Here is a 23938-nt window from a genome sequence, read left to right on the forward strand (position 1 = left end):
CAACTTGGCGCACTTCCAGCCTTTTGTTTTTTTCACCTACCTCGTAGCAAACGTCACAACTTCCTCGGTATTGGTGGTTAGGCATTGGCAGGGGTAATTGTTATGCAAATGAAGGGGGGAAGGAAGCGCCATCACCTTCCCCCAATGAAAAGGGTAGTCCGGTAGAGGACTCCGGGGGGCGTTGCCTTGTCCGAAACCTAGGGAGGTAAGGGCCTCCGGCACACCCCCGAGCGGTGACACCCGTGGGATCCTAGTTGGCGTACTTCAACAGGACCCCCACGGCTTGTGGATAACCCTTCCTGGTCTCCATGCCGGGTAGTCGATAGGAGCCAATGCCTAAGGCCAATACCTTCCTATTCCTGTAATCAATAAAGTTGTGGCCTTTTTATGCCCATTAACCTTAAATAATGTGTCCTGTGTCTTCATTTCACATGGGGGAGGGGACTTGCCACGCAAAGGCTGTTCTCCAATTGGAGCACTCACAGGCCAGTGTTTCCCAGTTGTCGGTGTTTATACTACATTTTTAAATATTTGCCTTGAGACAGTCTTGAAACCTCTTTTGTTGACCACCAGCATTACACTTTCTATTTTTAAGTTTGGAACAGAGTAGTTGCTTTGGAAGACAATAATGCCATAAAGTCAGGAAGGTTAGTGTGACTGGCATTGTAATATACTCAGAGTCGAGAGTGGATTTCATGCTCTTTATTCAGCTCATAGTGGTGAGGAGGAATGGAAGTTCCCCCAGAATGTCTGCCTTATATACATTATTTACACAATGGGCCCCACGTGATTGGCTAATTCCAGAATTCTCCTGTAGGCCAATCAGGTTGTGGATTCCCTTCCACCTGGAGCTGGATTGGGTGGCTCCTGTGGACCAATCAGACTGCTGCATTCTGAATCCTATTGTTCTAGGACCAATCAGACTGCTGCATTTTTTATCCTATTCAACGCAGTACATAACAGGCATCAAAAACTTTTGTGACAGGAGCGCTACTGAATACAGCACGGAACCCTTCCTTCAGTGAAGCCAGTAAATGTACCCCATTTCAATATGATGCCATATTGACTGATTCTTACTTGGTCTCGTTCATCGCAGTAGTAATAACATCCTAGTCAAATCAGGCGACAAGTATTCGACAGACAGGGTTTACCAACCACATGTTCATGGCCAATAGCACAGATAATGCAGAATTACAAGGTTAGTGATATTTCTCCTTTGAGTAAATTACAAGAGAACAGAGAGGAAGGACACTGCAGGATTACTGACCTTGAAGCGGCTGATCAAATCATAACGTGTGAGCAATTCGTAGAAAATGAATTTCAGTGCATGGTCCCCACTAGCGTCGTTTAGTGCAAATACGTCGAAGGACCACTTGTCTACGTTCTGTGAGAGAAAAGGCAGCATTAGTGTGTGTTTTCTTCATCAGTGACAGAAGGAGAGCAACGACTGAGAAATACAAAGCCTATACATGCTTTGATGATGTAAGGTAGTCAGTAAATTTTTGAGCTGAATCCGTTTGGCATATTAAGATGCTAGCAATTTTAACCAGAGGACACGGGTGGCGCTGTGGTCAAAACCACTGAGCCTCTTGGGCTTTCCGATCAGAAGGTTGGCAGTTTGAATCCCTGCGACGGGGTGAGCTCCTGTTGCTCAGTCCCTGCTCCTGCTAACCTAGCAGTTTGAAAGCACATCAAAGTGCAAGTAGATAAATAGGTACCACTCCAGCGGGAAGGTAAACAGCGTTTCCGTGCACTGCTCTGGTTTTCTCAGAAGCAGCTTAGTCATGCTGGCCACATGACCCGGAAAAACTGTCTGCGGACAAACACCGCCTCCCTCGGTCTGTAAAGCGAGATGAGTGCCGCAACCCCAGAGTCGTCTGCGACTGGACTTAACTGTCCTTTACCTTTACCTTTTTAATTTTAACCAGTCAAATTAAATCCTGTGGCAGCTACAAGCAACCAAGTTAAAGAATGCACAATCCAGCTCTAAATTCGAGAAACATCAGAGAGCCATCTATTTTGGTTGGAGCATTTACTGATTAAAAAGAACTTCGTTCTTTCATTCTTTTTCATTCATGCTTTCATTCTTTCATTTACTGTTTTTCTTTTATAATGGAAGAAAAAGTGGTGTTCCTAGGTGCTAGCTAGTCTCTCATCCAAGCGCTCAGATTCAGACCTACTGGGCTCCAGCAAGTATCATGTGCTTTCAAAATCATACACATCAAAGAGAGAGAGAGAGAGAGAGAGAAATTGAAGAATGAAGTAGTGATGAATAGATTGTGCTTATGATTTTATTTTATTTTTGCTGCGGTGCATTGCTCTATATGTTCCCTCCACAATTTCTCATGATAACAGACTACTAAATGAAACCTTTCCCCAAGAGGTGTAGAAGTAATTTGTTCAAGACTATCTTGGAAATGAACTTCTTAAAAGGACCTCTCAAAAGAGGAATCTGCCCCCATGAACCCCTGAGCTTCATTGATGGCTATTTCGGTTTATTCCCGTGCTGGGAAAGGGTTCTCAGCTGCAGTGCACCCCTATCTCCACCTGCCCCCAATGCATCTTCTCCACTCTCCTCTTTTCTTAACTGCAAGTAGAGAGTGGGGACTCAGCTATACAGCTGCAAATAAAACATTTTAAGTGTGTTGTAAAGTGCAGTATACAAATGTGGCACTAGATGGCGACAGTGAACCATGGCAAATTCAACATATTTTTCAAAACTTTTTTTTAAAAGCATTTTCACAGCGTTTCTTTAAATGTGTGTAGATTCCACCTGGGAGATGCAGTAGTAGCTGAAGCAGAGGGCTAGGGGAGGAAAGGTTTTCTTCTTCCTCTCCATCATCCTGGCATGTTTCACAGTGTATCAGGACAAAAGACATAGGGCTGCTTAGAAACTGAAGTCTTCTCAAGAGATATTGCCCTTGAGAGACTTTCGGTTCCCAAGCACTACTGCTCTTTTACTCTTGACACGCTGCAGAGTGCACCAGAAAGAAATAGGAGAAGCAGGGAAGAAAAACATCGTTGGGAAGAATGCATTGAATACTGGGAGCCAAGGTGCACACTTCCCAACCCTTTTGGATTGACTCAGGGAATGAGCCAACTTGTTTCTGGTTGCTGTTGTTTTCAAACTCACACACAAGTCAAGTGATTTCTGAGTCACACCAAGCAGAGACCAGGGTAGTGTGCCCATCTCTGCACTTTGGCAAAAGTTCACATTTATAAAAAGGTTACCCTCCCCATGATCTCAAGTCTTGAGGTTCCATTCATATCGTTGCCACTTGGCTAGCTGTTTGGGTTTTTTTTAAGCTCAAACACAACCCAGCAATAGAGAAGACAGCCAATGGATACTCAATGTACTGTGTAGTCACAATGCTGATTTGTTATGCAGGATTTGCCCCCAGTGGAAGATGCTACCACAATAGTGAGGCAAGCATTTGAAATGAAAATTGCACCACTTTGATTGGGCAGTTTCCTCCAAGCCACCCTATGCTTCCAAAAAGAAAGGAATGCAGTGACAGAGAGAAAATCATTCAATCTGCACAAATAGCTTACTATATAGGCAACCACATGTAGCAAGTGCAGTGTGCATCTATAATTTTGGGGGCAAGGAAAGCTCTTTCAGTGCATTTTTCTTTTCTTATTTTCATTATAATGTCAAGAAAATGTCTGGTGACTGTAAGTGCGCGCAAATTGTCTCCTATGCAGTGATGGCTGCCACATGGAATGGTTTAAAATCACTTAATCAAGAACACAATTCTCAGTCCCTTCACTGTTATGTTGTTAATTGTGCGCCAGAAGTTAATGGTACTTAGGGCCATTTGATATATATTATTACCCGTCCACCTAAGTAGGCCACTGCCAAGCAATTTTTTATTGCCGTTTTTAATCAATGTAAATTCAAGTGTACAAATGTAATGAACGGTGGCAGGAAAAAGAGACGCCCAAGTGTGCTGCAAATCAGACTTACAAGGCAATTTCCGTCGACACAACTCATACATTATGCATTTGATTATAGCATGAATATCCTACACGCAGTTGGGCTGTAATTTCCCCCGATGTGTTTTCAGACTGACATTTCCTCAAGCAGCCAGAAAAGCAGCGCAGTGGATACGACATACGCTGACGTTGCATCAATTGCCTGATGTGAAGATAACATTTTAAAAACGGGACTGTGTGCTCTGAAATTTCCCTGTGCCGCTTCCGCCAACTTGCATATCACTTTTATTCCATTGCAGAAGAGGCAAATAGTGGCAGAAAAGAAAAGATATTGTATGGAGCCGAAGTACACCTTTTGACTCTAGGTGATGCTAACACTGGGAAGTAGGACAGCCCACCAAATAAAATGATCAGTTAAGAACCCTCCTTAATCCACGTTCAAATCAGATGCACAACAGGCTTACTGCCTGGCTTCTCATAGAACACTTAGACCAGGGGTCCCCAAACTAAGGCCCGTGGGCCGGATAAGGCCCGAGGGACTCCTTTATCCGGCCCACGGCGACCCCCTCCGCCTGCTGCCACTGCCCACTCTTACCAGCACTGCACTGCGTGGCTGCCCACTTCCAGGTCGGAGGAGCACTGGAAATAGCTTGTGCGCATGTGCAAGCGTTATTTGTGCATGCGCAAGTGTTATTTCCAGTGCACATCTGGGTTGGATGAGGCCCATGCACATGTGAACAAGCTATTTCCGGTACTCCTCCGACCCAGAAGTGCACCAGAAATAGCATGTGCACACGCATATGGGCACGTGCTCCCCCGCCCTCCGTGCTATCGGCGCTGGAGACACCAGCCCGAGGTGCGGTAAGTTTGCTGACCCCTGACTTAGACAGGCAACAATCTACCAAATAGATTCATTTCAATAGTTCATTTTGGCACCTGAGGCGAAATGAGGTGCCTCCACCACTGCAAGGAAACAAACGCACCAACTCCACAGGGCCGTGGCTGCCTTGGCTCCCACAGTATTTTAAATGAAGGGGCCAGGCAGCCACAGAAGTCCAGGCATGCGGCAGGGCAGTGGCGTAGCGTGGGTTGTCAGCACCCGGGGCAAGGCAAGTAATTTGCGCCCCCTAACCCGCACGCCTGGCACACACACCCCTCCACAGTGGGCGGCGAGCCGGTGGCTCGGATCGGATTCGCACAGCCAGCACTGCAGTGAGAGAGAGAGAGTGAGCCAGGTAGGGGCAGAGAGCTGCGAGTGTGAGCGCCCCCCCCCCCGATGTTGCGCCCGGTGCGGCCGGCCCCCCTGCACCCCCCACGCTACATCACTGCGGCAGGGCATGTCCTCATGATGTCACCATGCCCCAATACGTGCGAGAGTGACGTCAGCATGCCAGGGACGCCGGGGAAGAAGGAATGAGCTAAGATCTAAATCGGAAACAAGGCGGGGAATCAAATCAACCTCACCTGGTGGTTAAAGACCTTCGTGGGGAGAAAGGAGCCTGCTCTGAATCATGCCAGGGGTGTGTGCAGAGCCCAGGAGACCCCAAAGTGCAGATGCCAGCATTTCCTCCCTAGGGGTGGAAGGAGACCAGCAGTGCTTCCTATTTGCTGAGCCTCTGCTGGGCTTTCTCCTAAATCAACCAGGGAAGTGGCTTGTGGCCATTTAAACTCCCCACAGTGCCCCATCAGGGACACTGAGAAACTTAAACGACTGCTTGCCATTGCTTAGTTCAGATTTACACCACACTTTTGCAAGGCTACTGTTATCCAGTACTGATTTCCAGAAACTCATATGTAGTCACAAAATGCATGGTCCTTTTTTAAAAACAAAACTTTTTCCCTTCAGTGAGTAACAAGGGGACCTTTGGGGATGGATGTTTTAGTTATGTGTTAACATTGCACTACTAGGGATGCGGATGGCGCTGTGGGTAAAACCTCAGCGCCTAGGACTTGCCGATCGCATGGTCGGCGGTTCGAATCCCCACGGCGGGGTGCGCTCCCGTCGTTCAGTCCCAGCGCCTGCCAACCTAGCAGTTCGAAAGCACCCCCGGGTGCAAGTAGATAAATAGGGACCGCTTACTGGCGGGAAGGTAAACGGCGTTTCCGTGTACGGCTCTGGCTCGCCAGATGCAGCTTGTCACGCTGGCCACGTGACCCAGAAGTGTCTGCGGACAGCGCTGGCCCCCGGCCTCTTGAGTGAGATGGGCGCACAACCCTAGAGTCTGGCAAGACTGGCCCGTATGGGCAGGGGTACCTTTACCTTTACCTTTAACATTGCACTATTGGCATGCTATAGGATTGGTTTTTACTGACTTTTGTTTAGGTAGGCTCTTGCTGTGGAATAAACAAAATTCCAACAAAAATTTCCTCTGTGCTGAGTTTTATTAGCCTGGTCCAAACCAAGTAGGAAAAGTTGTGCCAACCACTGTACCAGTGCAATCTCAGCTCTCTGGGGTTTTGTGGAGAAATCCCTTTTGCCAGCCTGAGGTGCTGAGGATTGAACCAAACACTTTACAGCTAAGCTCCCATGTGAGGTGCTCTAAATAAATAGCAGGTCAGGTGCTTCAAACTGCAAGTGTAGAATAGAATACTAATGGACATCCAATAATATTAAAAAAAGAACTGAGGGGTGGGAGGCAGAAAGAATCCTATCAGGCAAAAGGCTGGCCTTGGGTCCTTCTTCCCAACATGCATTTGGAGGGGATGTTTAATACAGTGGGATGTTTAAAGGCAGAACCACAGAGCCTAGGACTTGCCGATCAGAAGGTCGGTGGTTCGAATCCCTGCGACGGGGTGAGCTCCTGTTGCTCGGTCCCTGCTCCTGCCAACCTAGCAGTTCGAAGTGCAAGTAGATAAATAGGTACCACTCCAGTGGGAAGGTAAACGGTGTTTCCGTGCGCTGCTCTGGTTCGCCAGAAGCGGCTTAGTCATGCTGGCCACATGACCCAGAAGCTGTACGCCGGCTCCCTCGGCCAATAAAGCGAGATGAGTGCGCAACCCCAGAGTCGGCCACGACTGGACCTAATGGTCAGGGGTCCCTTTACCTTTACCTTTATTCTTAGGGTATTGTTCAAGACTTCATTTTCTACTTCCTGTTTACATACAGAAGATATCACACCTTACTCTAGTGGGGATATTTTAACAACAGAAATGAGCCGAAGATCACCAGGTAACCTCTGGACTGTTTTTCTCTGATGCATTTTGTCTCCTTGTATGATGTAAGCTGGGGACGCGGGTGGCGCTGTGGGTAATAGCCTCAGCGCCTAGGGCTTGCCAATCGAAAGGTCGGCGGTTCGAATCCCCGTGGCGGGGTGCGCTCCCGTCGTTCGGTCCCAGCGCCTGCCAACCTAGCAGTTCGAAAGCACTCCCGGGTGCAAGTAGATAAATAGGGACCGCTTACTAGCGGGAAGGTAAACGGCGTTCCGTGTGCTGTGCTGGCTCGCCAGATGCAGCTTGTCACGCTGGCCACGTGACCCGGAAGTGTCTTCGGACAGCGCTGGCCCCCGGCCTCTTGAGTGAGATGGGCGCACAACCCTAGAGTCTGTCAAGACTGGCCCGTATGGGCAGGGGTACCTTTACCTTTATGATGTAAGCTAAATTATTTTCAAGACACAATGAAAGGTAGAGCATGCACAGACCTCTACATGAAATCCCCGTATCATTTCAGTGTTTTGTAAGAGAGAACCACCACCGGCATTACCTTTAGCACTCCAATGACAGCTGGTGGGTAGCTAAGTCCAACCATATTGGATGTCCGTCTGTACATTCTGTCAAGATAAAACAAATTAATTACACACCCGACAGAGTTCTCTTCAGAATACATCGTTTTTACCCAAGCCAAACAAATTGCCTTTCTTCCTTTATTCCCACTGGCATTAATTTCTATGCCAAAATGTTCCATTCAGAGCCAGAGATAGCGTCACGCAAAAGAGCTCTCTGCAGAACTGCTGCCATATGTTGTGCTTTGATGAAGGTATGCATTTACTTAAAATGTTTACAGCCAGAATATAGGCTTCCTGTACTGCCTCACCACTGCCACCATTTCATGCCTTGCACACGTCGGTTTGAATCTGCAAAACCACCACCAGCACAATCTGCACAAGTTTCCTTTATTGTGAAGGTACACAATGACCCCATGAAGTTTTCGTGCTCAGAATGCAGAGCACTGGCTCTGTTCTTGTCCACATAGAACAAGATCCCACAGGATGTTGCCTATACAAAACAGCTGTAGCCAATGTAAAAGATCCCAACCACATGTGGAAGAGGATCACTGGATCAGGATGATCCAGTATGCTTACTTGGAAGCACTGGCATCACTTCGACTTACTTAGGACCCTCGTACCTATGGGACCGCCTCTCCTGGTATGCCCCACGGAGGACCTTAAGGTCCATAAATAGCAACACCCTAGTGGTCCTGGGCCTTAAGGAAGTTAGATTAGCTTCAACCAGAGCCAGGGCCTTTTCAACACTGGCTCCAGCCTGGTGGAACGCTCTGCCTCATGAGACCAGGGCCCTCCAGGATCTGATTTCTTTCCGCAGGGCCTGTAAGACAGAGTTGTTCTGCCTGGCCTTTGGCTTGGAGCCAATTTGATTCCCTCCCCCTCTTTCTTTTTTCTTTTTGCTTTCTCCTCCTGTGATGAGGCTGCATTTTAATGTTTCAATGTTTCAATATTTTAATGTTGTATTTTAATCTTATTTTTAAGTTGTATTCATTCAACTTGTTTTTATTATTGCTTGTTAGCTGCCCTGAGCCTGGCCTTGGCTGGGGAGGGCGGGGTATAAATAAAAATTATTATTATTATTATTATTATTATTATTATTATTATTATTATTATTTCAAAGTAAATGTGTGTTGTTATTTCAATGGCAAGGTTAGACAAAGTTCTCTTTACAATTAATGCTTCAATGCAACTGCCACAGCCTTCCCGCCAAATATAATTGCAAAATGCACCATTCTGTGTTATCGAAATAGCAACCTTGCCTGGTGACCAAAAGGATCCTGTTTCCGCTCAGACATCATTAGCCCAAGATGCAATCCATCTCAAAGTGATACAAATGCTAAAACCGGTTAACTGAAATGATTCAGGGTTGTTATGGTATCATAAGTGCTAGCCATTTCTGAATTATTGTGCTCAGAAGGCCCTCAGAGACAGAGGGCTCTCATATCTGGATTTAGAGATGGAGAAAGTGAAGTCATGATCCTGGCCAATTCTTCAGAACTGTTGGGCCTTCACTGGTCGCTCACGTTTACCTACAAAGCTCCCATATCTATAAACTGCAACATCTGACTATTCTTTGGTGCAGAGCAGTTGCATCATCCATTACCTCTCCACAAATATCCCAGCCTGAACTGCATGCACAATACTCCGGAATCGTGGCTTTTCCTCGCTCCTTTTCAGCATCATCCCCATTTGCCGTGTGAAAGTAGAAGCCAGCCAATCCCGTACTTCCGAGGGCACAGCATCTGACTGGATATCGCTGAGTTCATCTTCCGTATCCAACAGACGCCTGTTGGGAGAGATACAGGGGAGATACGTTAAATAAAGATTTCCACAGAAACAGCATTTTTCTTGCAACATTTCTCCTGTTTACAAGTTGTTACACATGCCCAGCCCCTAATTAAATCTGCTGGTTTGTTGGTTGGTGGTTGTTTTCTTTCAGGTGAATTTAATGTAGAAAAATATTGACATTTAGTTATTTCTATGCACAACCGCAGTACCCCCAGATTGTAAAGTATCTCACTTCTGGAGTGTGAGAGCAATGAAGATCTTTGCAGGGTTATTCACAGTGCTTTTTTTCTGGGGGAGCTCAGGGGTACGCAGACCCCTAAACGTTTTGTGAATCTTTGTGTGACTCACACTAATCCCAAGAAATAGGATGAGGTATTAAGCTTGTTTACTTAAAAAATAAATGATGAGAATAAAGCATTACTACACTGAAACAATCGTCTCACCTGGTTTCATCAATGTACACAGATTCAAGCACTGTAGCAGCATATTCCAAGTTCTTTTTCAAGTCAACAACGGAAGCCTCTCCTCTCTCTAGCTGCTTCACCAAAGATCGTAACCTAAGAGAAGAAAACAAGAATTTGATTAGCAGAAATCCATATCTGGAATTCCAAAGGAGTTCAGATTAATATCCCCAAATCCTTAACTTTCTTGCACCATCCTATTAACAGCATATGAGGGCTGTGAGTATATGATGGTTACAAGCCGTAAAAGGGGACTCAGCTATACAGCTGCAAATAAAATGTTTTGTAAAGTGCATTATACAAATCTGACACTAGATGGCAAGAGTGAGTTATGGCAAATTCTATATATTTTTCAAAACGTTTTAAAAAAAGCAAAAAAAAATTCCTTCCAGTAGCACCTTAAAGACCAACTAAGTTAGTTCTTGGTATGAGCTTCCGTGTGCATGCACACTTCTTCAGATACAGGTATCTGAAGAAGTGTGCATGCACACAAAAGCTCATACCAAGAACTAACTTAGTTGGTCTTTAAGGTGCTACTGGAAGGAATTATTTTTGTTTTGACTATGGCAGACCAACACGGCTACCCATCTGTAACTTAAAAAAAGCATTTTTACAGCTTTTTTTACATGCGTGTAGATTCCACCAGGATGTTGTTATCTAGGCTACTGCAGAAGACAAAATGAACAGTTTGGATTAACTACCATCTTATATAACCTGTTTTCCTAGCTCCCTGGTAGAGGGCTGCCTTTCATAAAAGCATTTCCATTCTCCCAATATGGCTTTTTAACAGAAAGTGCAGGCATGAAGGATGTTTTGTATCATCAAACAGTGTTGAAATTCTAAAAGGAGGGACAGGAAGATTTTGAACATCGTAGTTTCAACACAGCATTCCAGGAGAATGCAATCTCTAGCAGAGTTTATTTAATACAGAGAATTCTGTTCAACATGTATAGAGTTAACTAGTTGTAAAGACTAGTTATAAAAGGATGCCTCTCCAGGTTTGCCAAATAGTTGTGCAAGAAATTTGCTTTTCTAACTGGAACGCTTTTCACTGCATTGGGCGCAACTTTGCATCGTCTCCTAGCTTTTGGAAGCAGATGTGGGGCCATGAAAAAGGGACCTGGTGTAGACATGAAACTTCTCCCCACAGCTCTGTGGATCCTGCCCTTTATTGATTTTGCTTAAGAATGAATACACTAGATCTTAAAATGCATGATATGTAGCATGGGCAAAGTGAAGGAATACAGCGGTGCCTCGCAAGACAAAATTAATTCGTTCCGCGAGTTTTGTCGTCTTGCGATTTTTTTCGTCTTGCGAAGCACGGTTTCGGAAAAGTTTTGGAAAAGCTTCAAAAATCACCAAAGTCTTCAAAAACCTCAAAAAAAGCTACCACACCGCATTCTATGAGTTGCTCCTCGAAGTCAAGTCGCAACTGTATTAACGGTGTTAAGAAAAAGGAAACAAACTTGCAAGACGTTTCCGTCTTGCGAAGCAAGCCCATAGGGAAAATCGTCTTGCGAAGCAGCTCAAAAAACAAAAAACCCTTTCGTCTTGCGAGTTTTCCGTCTTGCGAGGCATTCGTCTTGCGAGGTACCACTGTAATAGAGACCCTCACGTTTGTATTTTGTGCCTTTGATTCAATTCGCTAAACATAGCCCTGCACATTTGTTCTGCAGTGTTCAACATCCATACACAATTCAGGCAGAATGAATAGCTCTAACACTGCACGACTAGCATCCATCATACAAGATTAGATGTGGCACACAGTCCATCCATCATCTGGCAAAAGAAGAAGAGGGCTTTCGGAATAGAACCGTGTGCTTCACATACACAAAAAATGTTGTTGCCCTTGTCTGCCGTTTGTTATTTATGACTTATCTGGTAGAGGTGCTAGAAGTGGCCACATGCCTTCAGTGAAAGAGAGTCGGCTGCCATTGTCTCTTTTGTGTGATCAATGCTTTTAAAGCATGAGTGAAGCCACTCAGAATAAATCATAGATTTTCATGCCATGTGTTTCAGCTTGGTCTGGCAAATGGGCGCAGACGCACTGGGGTTAAGCAAAAGTTCAGGCTCACTAGCGATTGAAAGCCTGCAAAGGCCTAGGTGTTGGCATGTCCTTTTCCTTATATCTTGAATTTCTTGATTTTACTTCCAGAGAATTTTATAAACACACGTTTCTTTTAGTGTTACAGGGGACCGTGATAAGCAAGGTGTTTAGTGCTAAGGCAAAACACGCCTAAGCATGGTTGGGAATTCTAGCATGCACCAAAAAGTATCCAACAGAAAAATGAATGAATGGTATCCAACAGAAAAACTCCTATGGAAATAATGACCAACTCAGGCCCAAAGGTGGATGCAACCCTTTATCTCTACATTGCAGGAGTACGATGTCTGGCAAATTCCCAGGCTGCACTTTGTCACAAAATCCCTCAAAATGTTTGAAAAGCAACTTTCTCACCACCATATCCTGAGTGTTTTGAAGCAGTATGAAATGGCTGTGTCATGATATTATTTTAAAGCCCCCTTTTTAAAAAGTATGTCGCTGTTATTCTGCAGTAGAAAATATTTCTTTACACACACAAAAATTACAGCTACCATATATCTCATAAACAGCATGTAATACATCAATATTACAACACATATTTCCTTACTTTTTCAGCGGCGAAAGTGCACTGAACAACTACTAAGCACACATACTGTATGTAAGGTGCATGGACACCTGTTTTGGCCTCAGTATTATGGGAATATGGGAAGAATACAGAATATCCTTGTGATGGAATTGTGTCCCTCACTATAGTAATAAGGTTCCACTTGGGATGACGATTCACTATGGAACTGGCTCCTTATATCTGTGGTGCAAGATTGCAAAACGCAGACACCATGTGCTGTGCCAAATATGGCATTCCCACCTAGCTTATTCCATTAAGTCTGGTTCTCAATAGTCTCCACTCATTGATCTCTCGCATCCACTCACGAGGAAAAGAGAGAAGAAAAAGGATCTGGGCTGAATCCAGCTGGACTGCAGGAATACATGATAGGCCTGCCAACTGCCAAAGTCTTACTGTTAGCAGGCAAGCCCAACATTTGGCAACCCAAGATACAGAAAGCAGCAAAGTGGTCCCTAGTGAAAATTGGAAAGCCTAGCGCCTGCCTCCCTGCTCAGGATAACAACTAAATCCAGTTTTCATATTCTTCTGAGTGAACATATGTTCTTATTCACACTAATGAGCTCCAAAGCCCACTTGTTGCTTGAATCTAGAAGCACAAGCTATAAGGGCCGCATTAATTCGAAAAAGCATTGCTGACCTTTAAAGCCCTAAACAGCCTTGGTCCAGTATACCTGAAGGAGCGTCTCCACCCCCATCGTTCAGCCCGGACGCTGAGGTCCAGCTCTGAGGGCCTTCTGGCGGTTCCCTCATTGCAAGAAGCAAAGCTACAGGGAACCAGGCAGAGGGCCTTCTCGGTAGTGGCGCCCGCCCTGTGAAACACCCTCCCATCAGATGTCAAAGAGATAAACAACTACCTGACATTTGGAAGACATCTGAAGTTCAGGGAAGTTTTTAATATGTGACATTTTGATGTATTTTTAATCTTTGTTGGAAGCCGCCCAGAGTGGCTGGGGAAACCCAGCCAGATGGACAGGGTACAAATAATAAATTATTATTATTATTATTATTATTATTATTATTATTATTATTATTATGTGGCTTCTGAATCTGGTGGAACTTCATTTCCCCTTATTCCCTCTGATATCTTCAGCTGATCTTTTCTTGATGGTTCCTGAACATCATATTTCTGATCCTGCCATATTTCAACACGGGTATAACCTTTGCTGATATCCAGACAACCACATTTCTGTCTTTCTTTCTGTCAAAATTCATGACACTGATACCACCTAACCATCTCAGGGCCGGTGATGTTCCCTGATGCCAGGCCATCAAATTCTTGGGTCTGTCAGGTCCATTTCCTCCCCCATGTTGTGTGACAGTGGGCACACCTAAACAAGTCTGGTGGGATGTAAAAGTTCACCGATATACACAGGGGCGTAGCTAGCTGCTCCAGCACCCGGAGGGGTGGGGGCGGGGCAGCAAACCACCCAGGGGGGCACCTGGTGAGCTGCCCATGGAGTCTGCCTGGCGGACACAAGTCCCACGCTGCCGTTTTGGGCAGCACAGGGCCCCGACCCCCCGTGTCACTTCCAGGAGAGACACGTGGCTCAGGTGCGCTGCAGGCCAGGCCCCGTGGTAAGTGCCGCCCCCCGCGGTGTGCCATTTTGTCACCCCCTCAGGGATGACACCTGGGGCAGTCTGCACCCCACCCCACACACCCCTTCATATGCCCCTGGATGTACAAGTCATCAATTCTTTAGTTCTGTCAAAATTCATAACCCCTTCCACCCCTACCTCAACCCAGACTGTGGTATTAGCCTGGGCACACCTAAACATCCCAAATGTGTTTGTGCATGTGGTGCTGAAGTAGATAAGCTTGCTTACATGCAAACATGCTTAACAAACGTTGCACTGCATGTCTATGGAAGCTAGTAGGCCAAAGGATTTATTTCTCAAAAGAGAGGGACTGGCACTCACTCGTACAGGGAAGCAGGGCCGTCTTACCCATAAGCGCTAGGGGTGCAGGGCACCTGGGTGATGGGATTCTCGGGGCGCCAGGCTGAGAGCCTGAGAGTTGAGTCCGGGGAAGAACCTGTTAGGATATAGTTCCATTCCACCTTAAAAGGGTACAGGCATGACGTTTGTGTATCACATGCCTGCTTACTCCCAAAACTGCTGGGAACTTCCGCTGTATGTTGCTTTTGCTAAGAGGCTGTTTTCCTGGACACGAAGGCAAGCAGTCTTCTTTGTTCCTGAACACACTGAATAAATGGTGTAAAAATGCTTGCACAACTCTCTCTGCATTTTTCGTTGTGGATGATTTATACCCTCTGCTAACAGAGTGTGCACGGGTCTCGGAACGTACCTGAGGCTCATGTCACTAATTGACTGATGCTGTTCCATGGGAGACCGGTGATCGTCCGGAGCCAGCTGGGGGCCTGCCTGATGCCTCCATCTCCCTGGCAGTATCCCAACAGAGTCCACCCATCAGTCGGAGCGCCGCAGGCTCTTCTGCTGCAGGCAGCTCTGCGCCACGAGTTTGGGGGCGACTGAGCCAGTGAGACGCTGAGGTGGCCAGCCACCTTCTTCGCACCTGGGACTGGGCAACCTGGGGGGATGCACCAGGCAGATCTTTGCACCCCAATGCCACATATGCTTAAGACAGCCCTACCTGGAAGGCAGATAGTTTTACCTAGAAGCTCTGCCTCTCCAGGCAGATGTTCGTGGGGAGACTGTGAAAACCTCTATACATATTCATTAGCTCCGTCAAGATGCTATGGCCTAGACTTTCATGGTAACCTATTTAAATTCTGCTTCTGTAGTGTCTGGAGATGCCCCTTTCAAGCAGCACCTTCAAAATCAGCACCTTGGCACAGCAACCAGTTACGACTTGCCAAGACCAGTTGCCTTCTGCCTGTCTGCTAAAGCCCAACAGTCTTCTGTAAAGCCAAGGTTATATACATGTTATCAGCTACGGCGCTTGGGCAGCATACACTTTTGAATTGTACAGAAAAATAAGAATTCTACAGGAAAACAAGATGTATCCATTTCCACATCGTTGCATAGCACATTCCCAGCAGTAACTAATTTGTGCTTTCTCAAACCCAGCCCACTTCATGCATGCAATTAACTGTATTTTTGTGGGGTGCCTATTAAATGTCATTAGTAAACATTATATTGTCACTTGCCGTGGGGTTGTAAATCAAGTTGCCATCTGTTTCGTTTAATGCGCATGCTGGACCTGTAGATGCTAGATGCTTGCTGCTAAAGAAACAGTGCCAGAAATTTCTGACAACCTGGGTGCTAGCGATGGAAATGTGCTCCAAAGATCAATAACAACAACAGGCAATTTCTCAGAAAAAAACAACAACAACACTGAATTCTGCCAAAACAGAAAGTGACAAAACACTCCAGTTCAGCTTTAAATTTTTAAAAAATCATATCAGATCATGAATATGAACAGAGATACCAGTTGATCACAAGCCTCATTCTCAGGTAGCAGAATGGTTCATCAGAATATGAAGCCCCAAACTTACTGTTTGTGGTCATATATTTTTTCATGCACAAAAACAGGGACTCTTTCCAACTAAGCCACAAGCTAGAGAATTGTTGCTGCTATAGCTTACTTATGCGAGTAGAAAAATATTAAATTCAAAAGCCTATTCATGAGATTAATGCCAAAATAAACCTAAGGCTGAATTAATGCAGCACTGTGGCATTCTCTAGCTCAGCCTTTCTCAGCCTTGGGTCCCAAGATGTTGGTGAACTACAACTCCCATCATCCCCTGACCACTGTGGTCCTGCTATCTATAAATGATGGGAGTTGTAGTCCAACATCATCTAGGGACCCAAAGATTGAGAAAGGCTGCTCTAACTCCACTCAGTATTTCATTATGCCCATGTTGATGGACCTCAGCTTGGATGTTCCAAGACCTCTTAGGGACTGTGCTTTGGGTTTGAGTCTGGACTGTGTTTCCTGACGGTTGAACTTTGGACTTAACATACTGCATATAGCAGTGGGACTTGCTGCCAGGAAGGCTGGGGGTACAGGCAGTGCCAGATTTAACCCTGTGGAGGCCCCTAGACTATCAAAATCTCTGGGGCATATGCTTGTGGGATAACATGGAACTAAGAAAGCTTCATTGTGATTTTCTTTCAAGATCAAAGATCAGAAGGCATAGGGCCCATAGGCTGGCCTATTTGGTAATCTGGCACTGGGTACAGGAAACCGAGGTAGTGGAATTTCTTGAGTGTTCATAAAACGCCTTAGATTTTTTTGAGTATTTTCTGGGCATTGTCACAAATTGTACTTTTGGCATTTCATTGGCATTTGACTTTCCTGTTGACATTGCCTTTTCTCCCTGCACATCGTTGATTTGACAAAATGGATTCCAGTCCATGAAAATGTCTGCCATGTTAAGGTGTCAACAAGGCTCTCTTGTGTTTGTTTGTTCTCCCCCCTCCAAAAAAAAAAAGCTATGAACCATTCCAGCCACATAGCCATTCCAGCATGGCGAACCCAATTAACCTCACTCTGAACACATCCTGTTACTTTGCAATTAGAACACAATCAAAGATTCAACTTTGCTTTAAAAAAAACTTACAGAAATTGAACATCATGTATTTGAAAGCGCTTAACCTATTCTTTCACTGGGGAGTCTGGATTGTGGTGATGAGATCTTGTGTAGGAAGTGGAGTGTGAGCAGAGATTTTGTCTCTCTCATAATATTAAAGCAGGACTCATCTAATAAACCTGAAAGTGAGGAAATTCAGCACAGGCAAAGGGGAATATTTATTCGCGCAATGCCAAGTTTATGGAAGTTATAGTGATGGCCACCAACCTGGACGACTTTATAAGGGAATTAACAAATTAGGCATGATGGCCATATTACCCCCTGAGTATCTGAGGCAGTATATACTATATACTAGTAGCTGGGGATTCCATAGGAAGCCCAATACCATCCACAATTGAAGGGGCATATTACAATATAATTGTCCTATAATTATCCCCAAAGGGGAGGTTTTTCTACACCAACCAGAAGGACATGCTTAAATGTTACAGTGCAAATGGGCCTCTCGTTGGAATATCTAGGCTTAGGCGGTGAAAGATAAGAGCAAGGTTGAATGTGTGTTATTCTGGCCCCAGACGGGGGGGGGGGGGGGGAGAGAGAGACTGAAGACAAGGAGGCGAGTTGAAAGGGAGGAGGGTAATGCAGGAGACAAAGCCCCATTTTATTGCTACTAATATAAATCACATGTTTTACATTTGAACACGTGTCGAGGTTCATGGCGTGGAGAGGCTGGTGCAGGAAGGAAAGGGGGGGGGGCAAGCCCATGTAAGGACATAGGAAGTTGCCATAACTTTTGGTTTACAAGAAATCAGGTGGCTTACAAGAGATCAGGTGGTATTCTATTCTGCAAATCTATATAAAGGGGGCGCACCCTGACTAGGTGTGCAGGTTGCGTACTTATCGCCCTGTACCTTTGTTCTGCATATGCACTTCAAATAAAAATCCTGTTAATAACCTGCAAGGACGTTTTGCCGCTTTGTGTGAATCTGTGCTTCATGGACCCAATAGCAGGTGTGTGGTCCTTCACAATGACAGGCAGAAGCTGTCTGTGATTTCAGGCAGGAGTCTCTCTCAACCCTTACTGGAGAGGCCAGGTATGAAGTCAGAAAAGATGATGTCGAGGACTTTGGGGTTTTCTGATATCGGCAGGTATGCGCAAGATTCTAATTATTTTAATGAAAGCCTGCCAGCGGTATTAATGAAGCAGAAGATTAATGCGATTAACTCCTGCACAGATAACACAACATGCCAGGCACTTTCCACAGATTCTTTCCCTCAGCTTGTAACATTCCATTTTCAAAGATAATCAACTTCCTTGCATCTAGCTTTCATCTTTGCTTCTTCCCATAAAATGACAACACCAATGAATATTTCAGCCGCCTGGCATTTCAGACTGCCATAAATTGTTTACGGGGGGTGGGGGAACAGTAACAGGGAAAAATTCACTATATTTGCGGCTTGTTAGTGCCTACATTTTCCTTGCATGATTGAGCTTTGTTCAAAACATCCTGCGGAGAACGGGCGCTTTTGTAGAGACCCAGGCCTTGCTATGGGACGTACGCCAGCCTAGCATTTCACACAAAAAAGAAAAACTACTGGTGTGTATGGCAGTTTTCTTCTTTTTCCACCACCTGCATGGTAGCATACAAGCTATCCATGATATCGCATAGACCCAGGACCAGAGATCCAGCAGGGCCTTTCAGAAGCAAGGGTGTTGTGAGATCCAGTCAGAGAATGACAATGAAGTATCTTTTTTGAAAGCCAATAAGAGGTTCTGCAAGCTGAGTTCCCAGTGCAAAAGTGGCTCTGCCTTACTGAAGCTGCCTCTGTAACCCCCCTAAATGTTTAATTTAATAAATGAAAACAACAAAGAATGAGGCAGAAAGTTGCAGCTTCCACGGTATTCAGTTCACTCTTAAACAGCAGCACGTTTTACAGCAATATTTACCTCAGTCCAATTAGCCTGATATAGTACCCTAAGCAACTGCAAGGTGCTTTTTGTTGGATGGAGACTGAATTTGCGCCTCGAGGTATAAATATTTGAAGGAAGCAGAAGCAAATTTGCAACGATTGTTGGCAGGCTCCTGCCTTCATAAGGCTGGCTGGGGATAGAAAATCAATAGTCATAGCAAAGGCCGGATGGATTCTGTGAGGTACTTCATATGTTTTCTTGCCTCATCTGTGCAGTTTTATTTTAAAACAAACCATGTTTAATTTCTGCACAATGCTGCAAGGGAAAGTGACTTAAAAATTTGTAGCCATTCAGCTTTAAGAATGTGCTGAAAATGTATTTGGGGTGGGGGAAATTGTCCTTTTTGAAAATATATCTCACAAACTAAATATTGAGGTGCCACCAGTATATGCAAATGTGTGTCTCATTTAAGACTATATAGAAACTTTATTCTCAATACTGATGGAACTCACGGGTGGAGAATACTTTTATTTGTATATATCTTTATAATTTGTGAAGGAAACCTTTGTATGAGTTAATATTTCACTATCTCTTTGGAGATGTGCTCTATTTTTGTCCTTTTGTCCTTCCAGGCTGGGAAAATTCATGGTTTGCATTTTTTCCCCCTTTGTTTGTGTGTGTGGGGGGTGTGTGTGTTTGTTTTATGTTCACACTTTTCTCTTTTTGGGGTAACAAATCTTAAGAAAGGAAGGAAGGAAGAAAAATCTCTTTTCTCTTAAGGAAAACAAATACAGTTTTTGGAAGACGGGAATAAGTGAACTGCAAAGTCCTTTTGGACTGCAAAGACTGGCTCACTTGCCCCCATGATACCATACTACTACTACTACTACTAATTTATTATTTGTACCCCACCCATCTGGCTTCCAACAAAGATTAAGAATACAGTGGTACCTCGGGCTACATACGCTTCAGGTTACACACTCCGCTAACCCAGAAATATTACCTCGGGTTAAGAACTTTGCTTCAGGATGAGAACAGAAATTGGGTTCCGGCGGCGCGGCGGCAGCAGGAAGCCCCATTAGCTAAAGTGGTGCTTCAGGTTAAGAACAGTTTCAGGTTAAGAACAGACCTCCAGAACGAATTAAGTACTTAACCCAAGGTAAAGGTAAAGGTAAAGGTACCCCTGCCCGTACGGGCCAGTCTTGCCAGACTCTAGGGTTGTGCGCTCATCTCACTCTATAGGCCGGGAGCCAGTGCTGTCCGCAGACACTTCCGGGTCTCGTGGCCAGCGTGACATCGCTGCTCTGGCAAGCCAGCGCAGCACACGGAACACCGTTTAACCCAAGGTACCACTGTACATTAAAATGTCACACATTAAAAACTTCCCTAAACAGGGTTGCCTTCAGATGTCTTCTAAATGTTAGGTAGTTGTTTATCTCTTTGACATCTGATGGGAGGGAGTTCCACAGGGCAGGCGCCACTACCGAGAAGGCCTTCTGCCTGGTTCCCTGTAGCTTTACTTCTCGCAGTGAGGGAACCACCAGAAGGCCCTTGGCGCTGGACCTCAGTGCCCGGGTAGAATGATGGGGGTAGAGACGCTCCTTCAGGTATACTAGGCCAAGGCCATTTAGGGCTTTAAAGGTAAACACAGCACACAAAGACCTCAGTGAACTGTCAGCCACCACCTTGAAAGCAGAAGGTGGTGACTTCCACTGGCTAGCAATCACTCAGCCAATGGGAGGCGAGCTCTGTCTCCTTCTGTTCACTTTGGACATTAAGGTGGCAGTTGACACGGCTGTTGCATGAAAGGCCAGGGAGAAGGCTACTGGGGTGATTGCTTTCTTGAAGGCAGTACAATGGCACCTTGGTTCTCAAACTTAATCCATTTGGAAGTCCATTCCAAAACCAAAGCGTTCCAAAACCAAGGTGCGCTTTCCCATAGAAAGTAATGCAAAACGGATTAATCCATTCCAGACTTTTAAAAACAACCCCTAAAACAGCAATTTAACGTGAATTTTACTCTCTAACGAGACCACTGATCCATAAAATGAAAGCAATAATCAATGTACTTTACTATAAAATAAATAAGACAGTATTATAGATGATGAATTTTTTTTTTAAAAAAAATTCTTACTTGCTCTGATGATAGTCATTGTTTGGAGGGGGGCTTTTATCCATTTCCGCAGTCACACAATCAATCAATCAGCTGAACTGGGTTCCACACAGCCCCAAAAACAAATTAACCGAAAAAGCCTCAAAAACACAAAATAAATAGCAAAACCAAAAGCGCAAAATACAGTGGTACCTTGGTTCTCAAACTTAATCCGTTCCGGAAGTCTGTTTGACTTCCAACATGTTCGAAAACCAAGGCGTCACTTCTGATTGGTGCAGGAGCCCCGGAAACAATAGTCAACAGCCGCATCGGATGTTCGGCTTCTGAAAAACGTTTGAAAACCAGAACACTTCTGGGTTTTCGGTGTTTGGGAACCAAGGCGTTTGAGAACCAAGATACCATTGTAGTGCAATGGGTAGACTGGGCAGTCTTATCTAGAATCCTCCCACATCAGTTTTTCATGTTGGCCCTCCTGCAGCTTCCATCCATGGGTTACACAGTGGTACCTCGCAAGACGAATGCCTCGCAAGAAGGAAAACTCGCAAGACGAAAGGGTTTTTTGTTTTTTGAGCTGCTTCGCAAGACGATTTCCCCTATGAGCTTGCTTCGCAAGACGGAAACGTCTTGCAAGTTTGTTTCCTTTTTCTTTACACCGTTAATACAGTTGCGACTTGACTTCGAGGAGCAACTCATAGAACGCGGTGTGGTAGCCTTTTTTGAGGTTTTTGAAGACTTTGGTGATTTTTGAAGCTTTTCCAAAACTTTCCCGAAACCGTGCTTCGCAAGACGAAAAAAATCGCAAGACGACAAAACTCGCGGAACGAATTAATTTCGTCTTGCGAGGCACCACTGTACTAAGAACCTGGGGTCTATTTGGGGGCTCAGCTACACAAGGCCTTACCAACTGTGTCTACTGCATGTAGCAATAAATCTGCCACTGGCTCCTGGTACCATAGAATGGCGCCCATCCACCTAACTGACTTGTCCCAGACCAGCACGAAAATCCCACCCACCCAGAAGAAACTTGCCATCTGGCAAATGAATTTGCAACCCAATGTTGCATTACTACGTATCCAAATAATAATAATAATAATAATAATAATAATAATAATAATAATAATAATATTAAAAAGTCTCTTAAATGACCCCTGCACAAAAACATTGCTCCTTGTTCTGCCAGCAAATATTCAACAAGATAAGTTGCTGTTAGCATCGGTGGCCAGTAATATCAAATTAGTCTTAATATATGAGTGTTATTATCAAATAAATGGCATCTGCTTACTTGCAGAGAAAAGTAAGGACAGATTAAGAGATGTGTGAATTAAATTTGCCCTGGCGGCATATCTGACGTGGAAATTATCCATGGACTCTGCTTAACTGTGAAAGGAGGAGGGGCGAATCAACCCAATAAATTTTAGTACTGTACATTTCCTATTTTTGGCAACTGACATGAAGGGCAGTGCGACATTTCTTTGCCATGCCAACAAATGCTAGTATAGAAAATAATGCAAGCTATGCATATCTTTCTGACTCAATTACCATGGCAAATATTGTTAGGGACGCGGGTGGCGCTGTGGGTTAAACCACAGCCTAGGACTTGCCGATCAGAAGGTCGGCGGTTCGAATCCCCGCAACGGGGTGAGCTCCCGTTGCTCGGTCCCTGCTCCTGCCAACCTAGCAGTTCGAAAGCACATCAAAGTGCAAGTAGATAAATAGGTACCACTCCGGCGGGAAGGTAAAAGGCATTTCCGTGTGCTGCTCTGGTTTGCCAGAAGCGGCTTAGTCATGCTGGCCACATGACCCAGAAGCTGTATGCCGGCTCCCTCGGCCAGTAAAGAGAGATGAGCGCCGCAACCCCAGAGTCAGTTAACCCCAGAGTCAGGGGTCCCTTTACCTTTTATGCATATCTTTCTGACTCAATTGCCATGGCAAATATTGTTGTCGCTGTTTATCACCTCCATTTCTGTTATGTTCCCAGAGCAGCTTACAAACATGAAAACTAAAAAATATCAATACAGCAGATAGACCTCAACAAATCTATTTCCCCCAGAGGTCTGGGAGAAGGAAGTGCATTTTAAAGCAGTGCCAAAAACAGAAAATGACAGCACAAACTCAATAGCTTCCATTCCCTTTTCTCTAACCAAGAAGGTATCAGTTGTCCTTTTTGATATAGATCTGTCACGTAGCACACAGTTTATTATGGGAACTCAGCCAGGCCAGGCTACTATTGGAAGCAGATTTCGGAAGCAGATTCACCTATGCATCTGACAAATGAAAATATGTATGCAGAGTTGGATAGCCATGATAATACAAAATGCAGTGCAGAATAGAGACTTGACAGCTGCTTTCCCCAGGAAAAGAAGGGAATGGAATTGGAGTGGCTTGGCTCTCATCCTGCTCTGTCCAGAAAATGCCAAATGCTGAGCTTCATACTCCACAGAAGAGATTGGAGGGAACATAACGTCTGAAGGTTGCTGAATGAACTAAGAATCGACACTGGTTCATACTGCAACTGCTGAACAGCCCACTTTGGTTCAGAAGCCTGTGACAGTTACTGGTTCTGGACACTTTTGCAGGAGCCCACAGAAAGCTGCTTTTCTGGCTCCCAGCACCACCCTCTGGCAATGCATAGTTTATTTTGGATGCAAAGAGCAATGGATGTACACCAGTGACCTGAAACAATCGTTGGCAGAGGCTTCAGAACTTGTAGGGGACCTCAGCTTCTACTAGTGAATAAAGTTCTGAAAATGGACAAGAAATACTTCTAAAATCCTGCAAAGCCATTTAATGGTAAATGGATGTTGGAAGATGAAAAAGATGAGAATT

General features: G+C 44.9%; 1 protein-coding gene across 5 annotated transcripts in view; it reads right to left on the minus strand.

The window, feature by feature from the left end:
* The window catches only part of PDE1C (phosphodiesterase 1C), a 257604-nt gene that overhangs the window by 59545 nt on the left and 174121 nt on the right, over positions 1 to 23938 (minus strand). For all 5 annotated transcript variants that reach the window (XR_013390261.1, XM_077916500.1, XM_077916502.1 and 2 more), the window contains 4 exons: positions 9890 to 10003; positions 9262 to 9444; positions 7637 to 7703; positions 1268 to 1384 (listed from right to left, as the gene is read on the minus strand). Coding sequence is in view for 4 of the 5 variants with exons in the window: in XM_077916500.1 (XP_077772626.1) it covers positions 1268 to 1384; positions 7637 to 7703; positions 9262 to 9444; positions 9890 to 10003 (481 nt within the window). In the remaining variant the exon portion in view is untranslated. The remainder of the gene's footprint in view (positions 1 to 1267; positions 1385 to 7636; positions 7704 to 9261; positions 9445 to 9889; positions 10004 to 23938) is intronic.

This window comes from Podarcis muralis, chromosome 12, assembly GCF_964188315.1.
Source record: "Podarcis muralis chromosome 12, rPodMur119.hap1.1, whole genome shotgun sequence".
Classification (NCBI taxonomy): Eukaryota; Metazoa; Chordata; class Lepidosauria; order Squamata; family Lacertidae; genus Podarcis; species Podarcis muralis.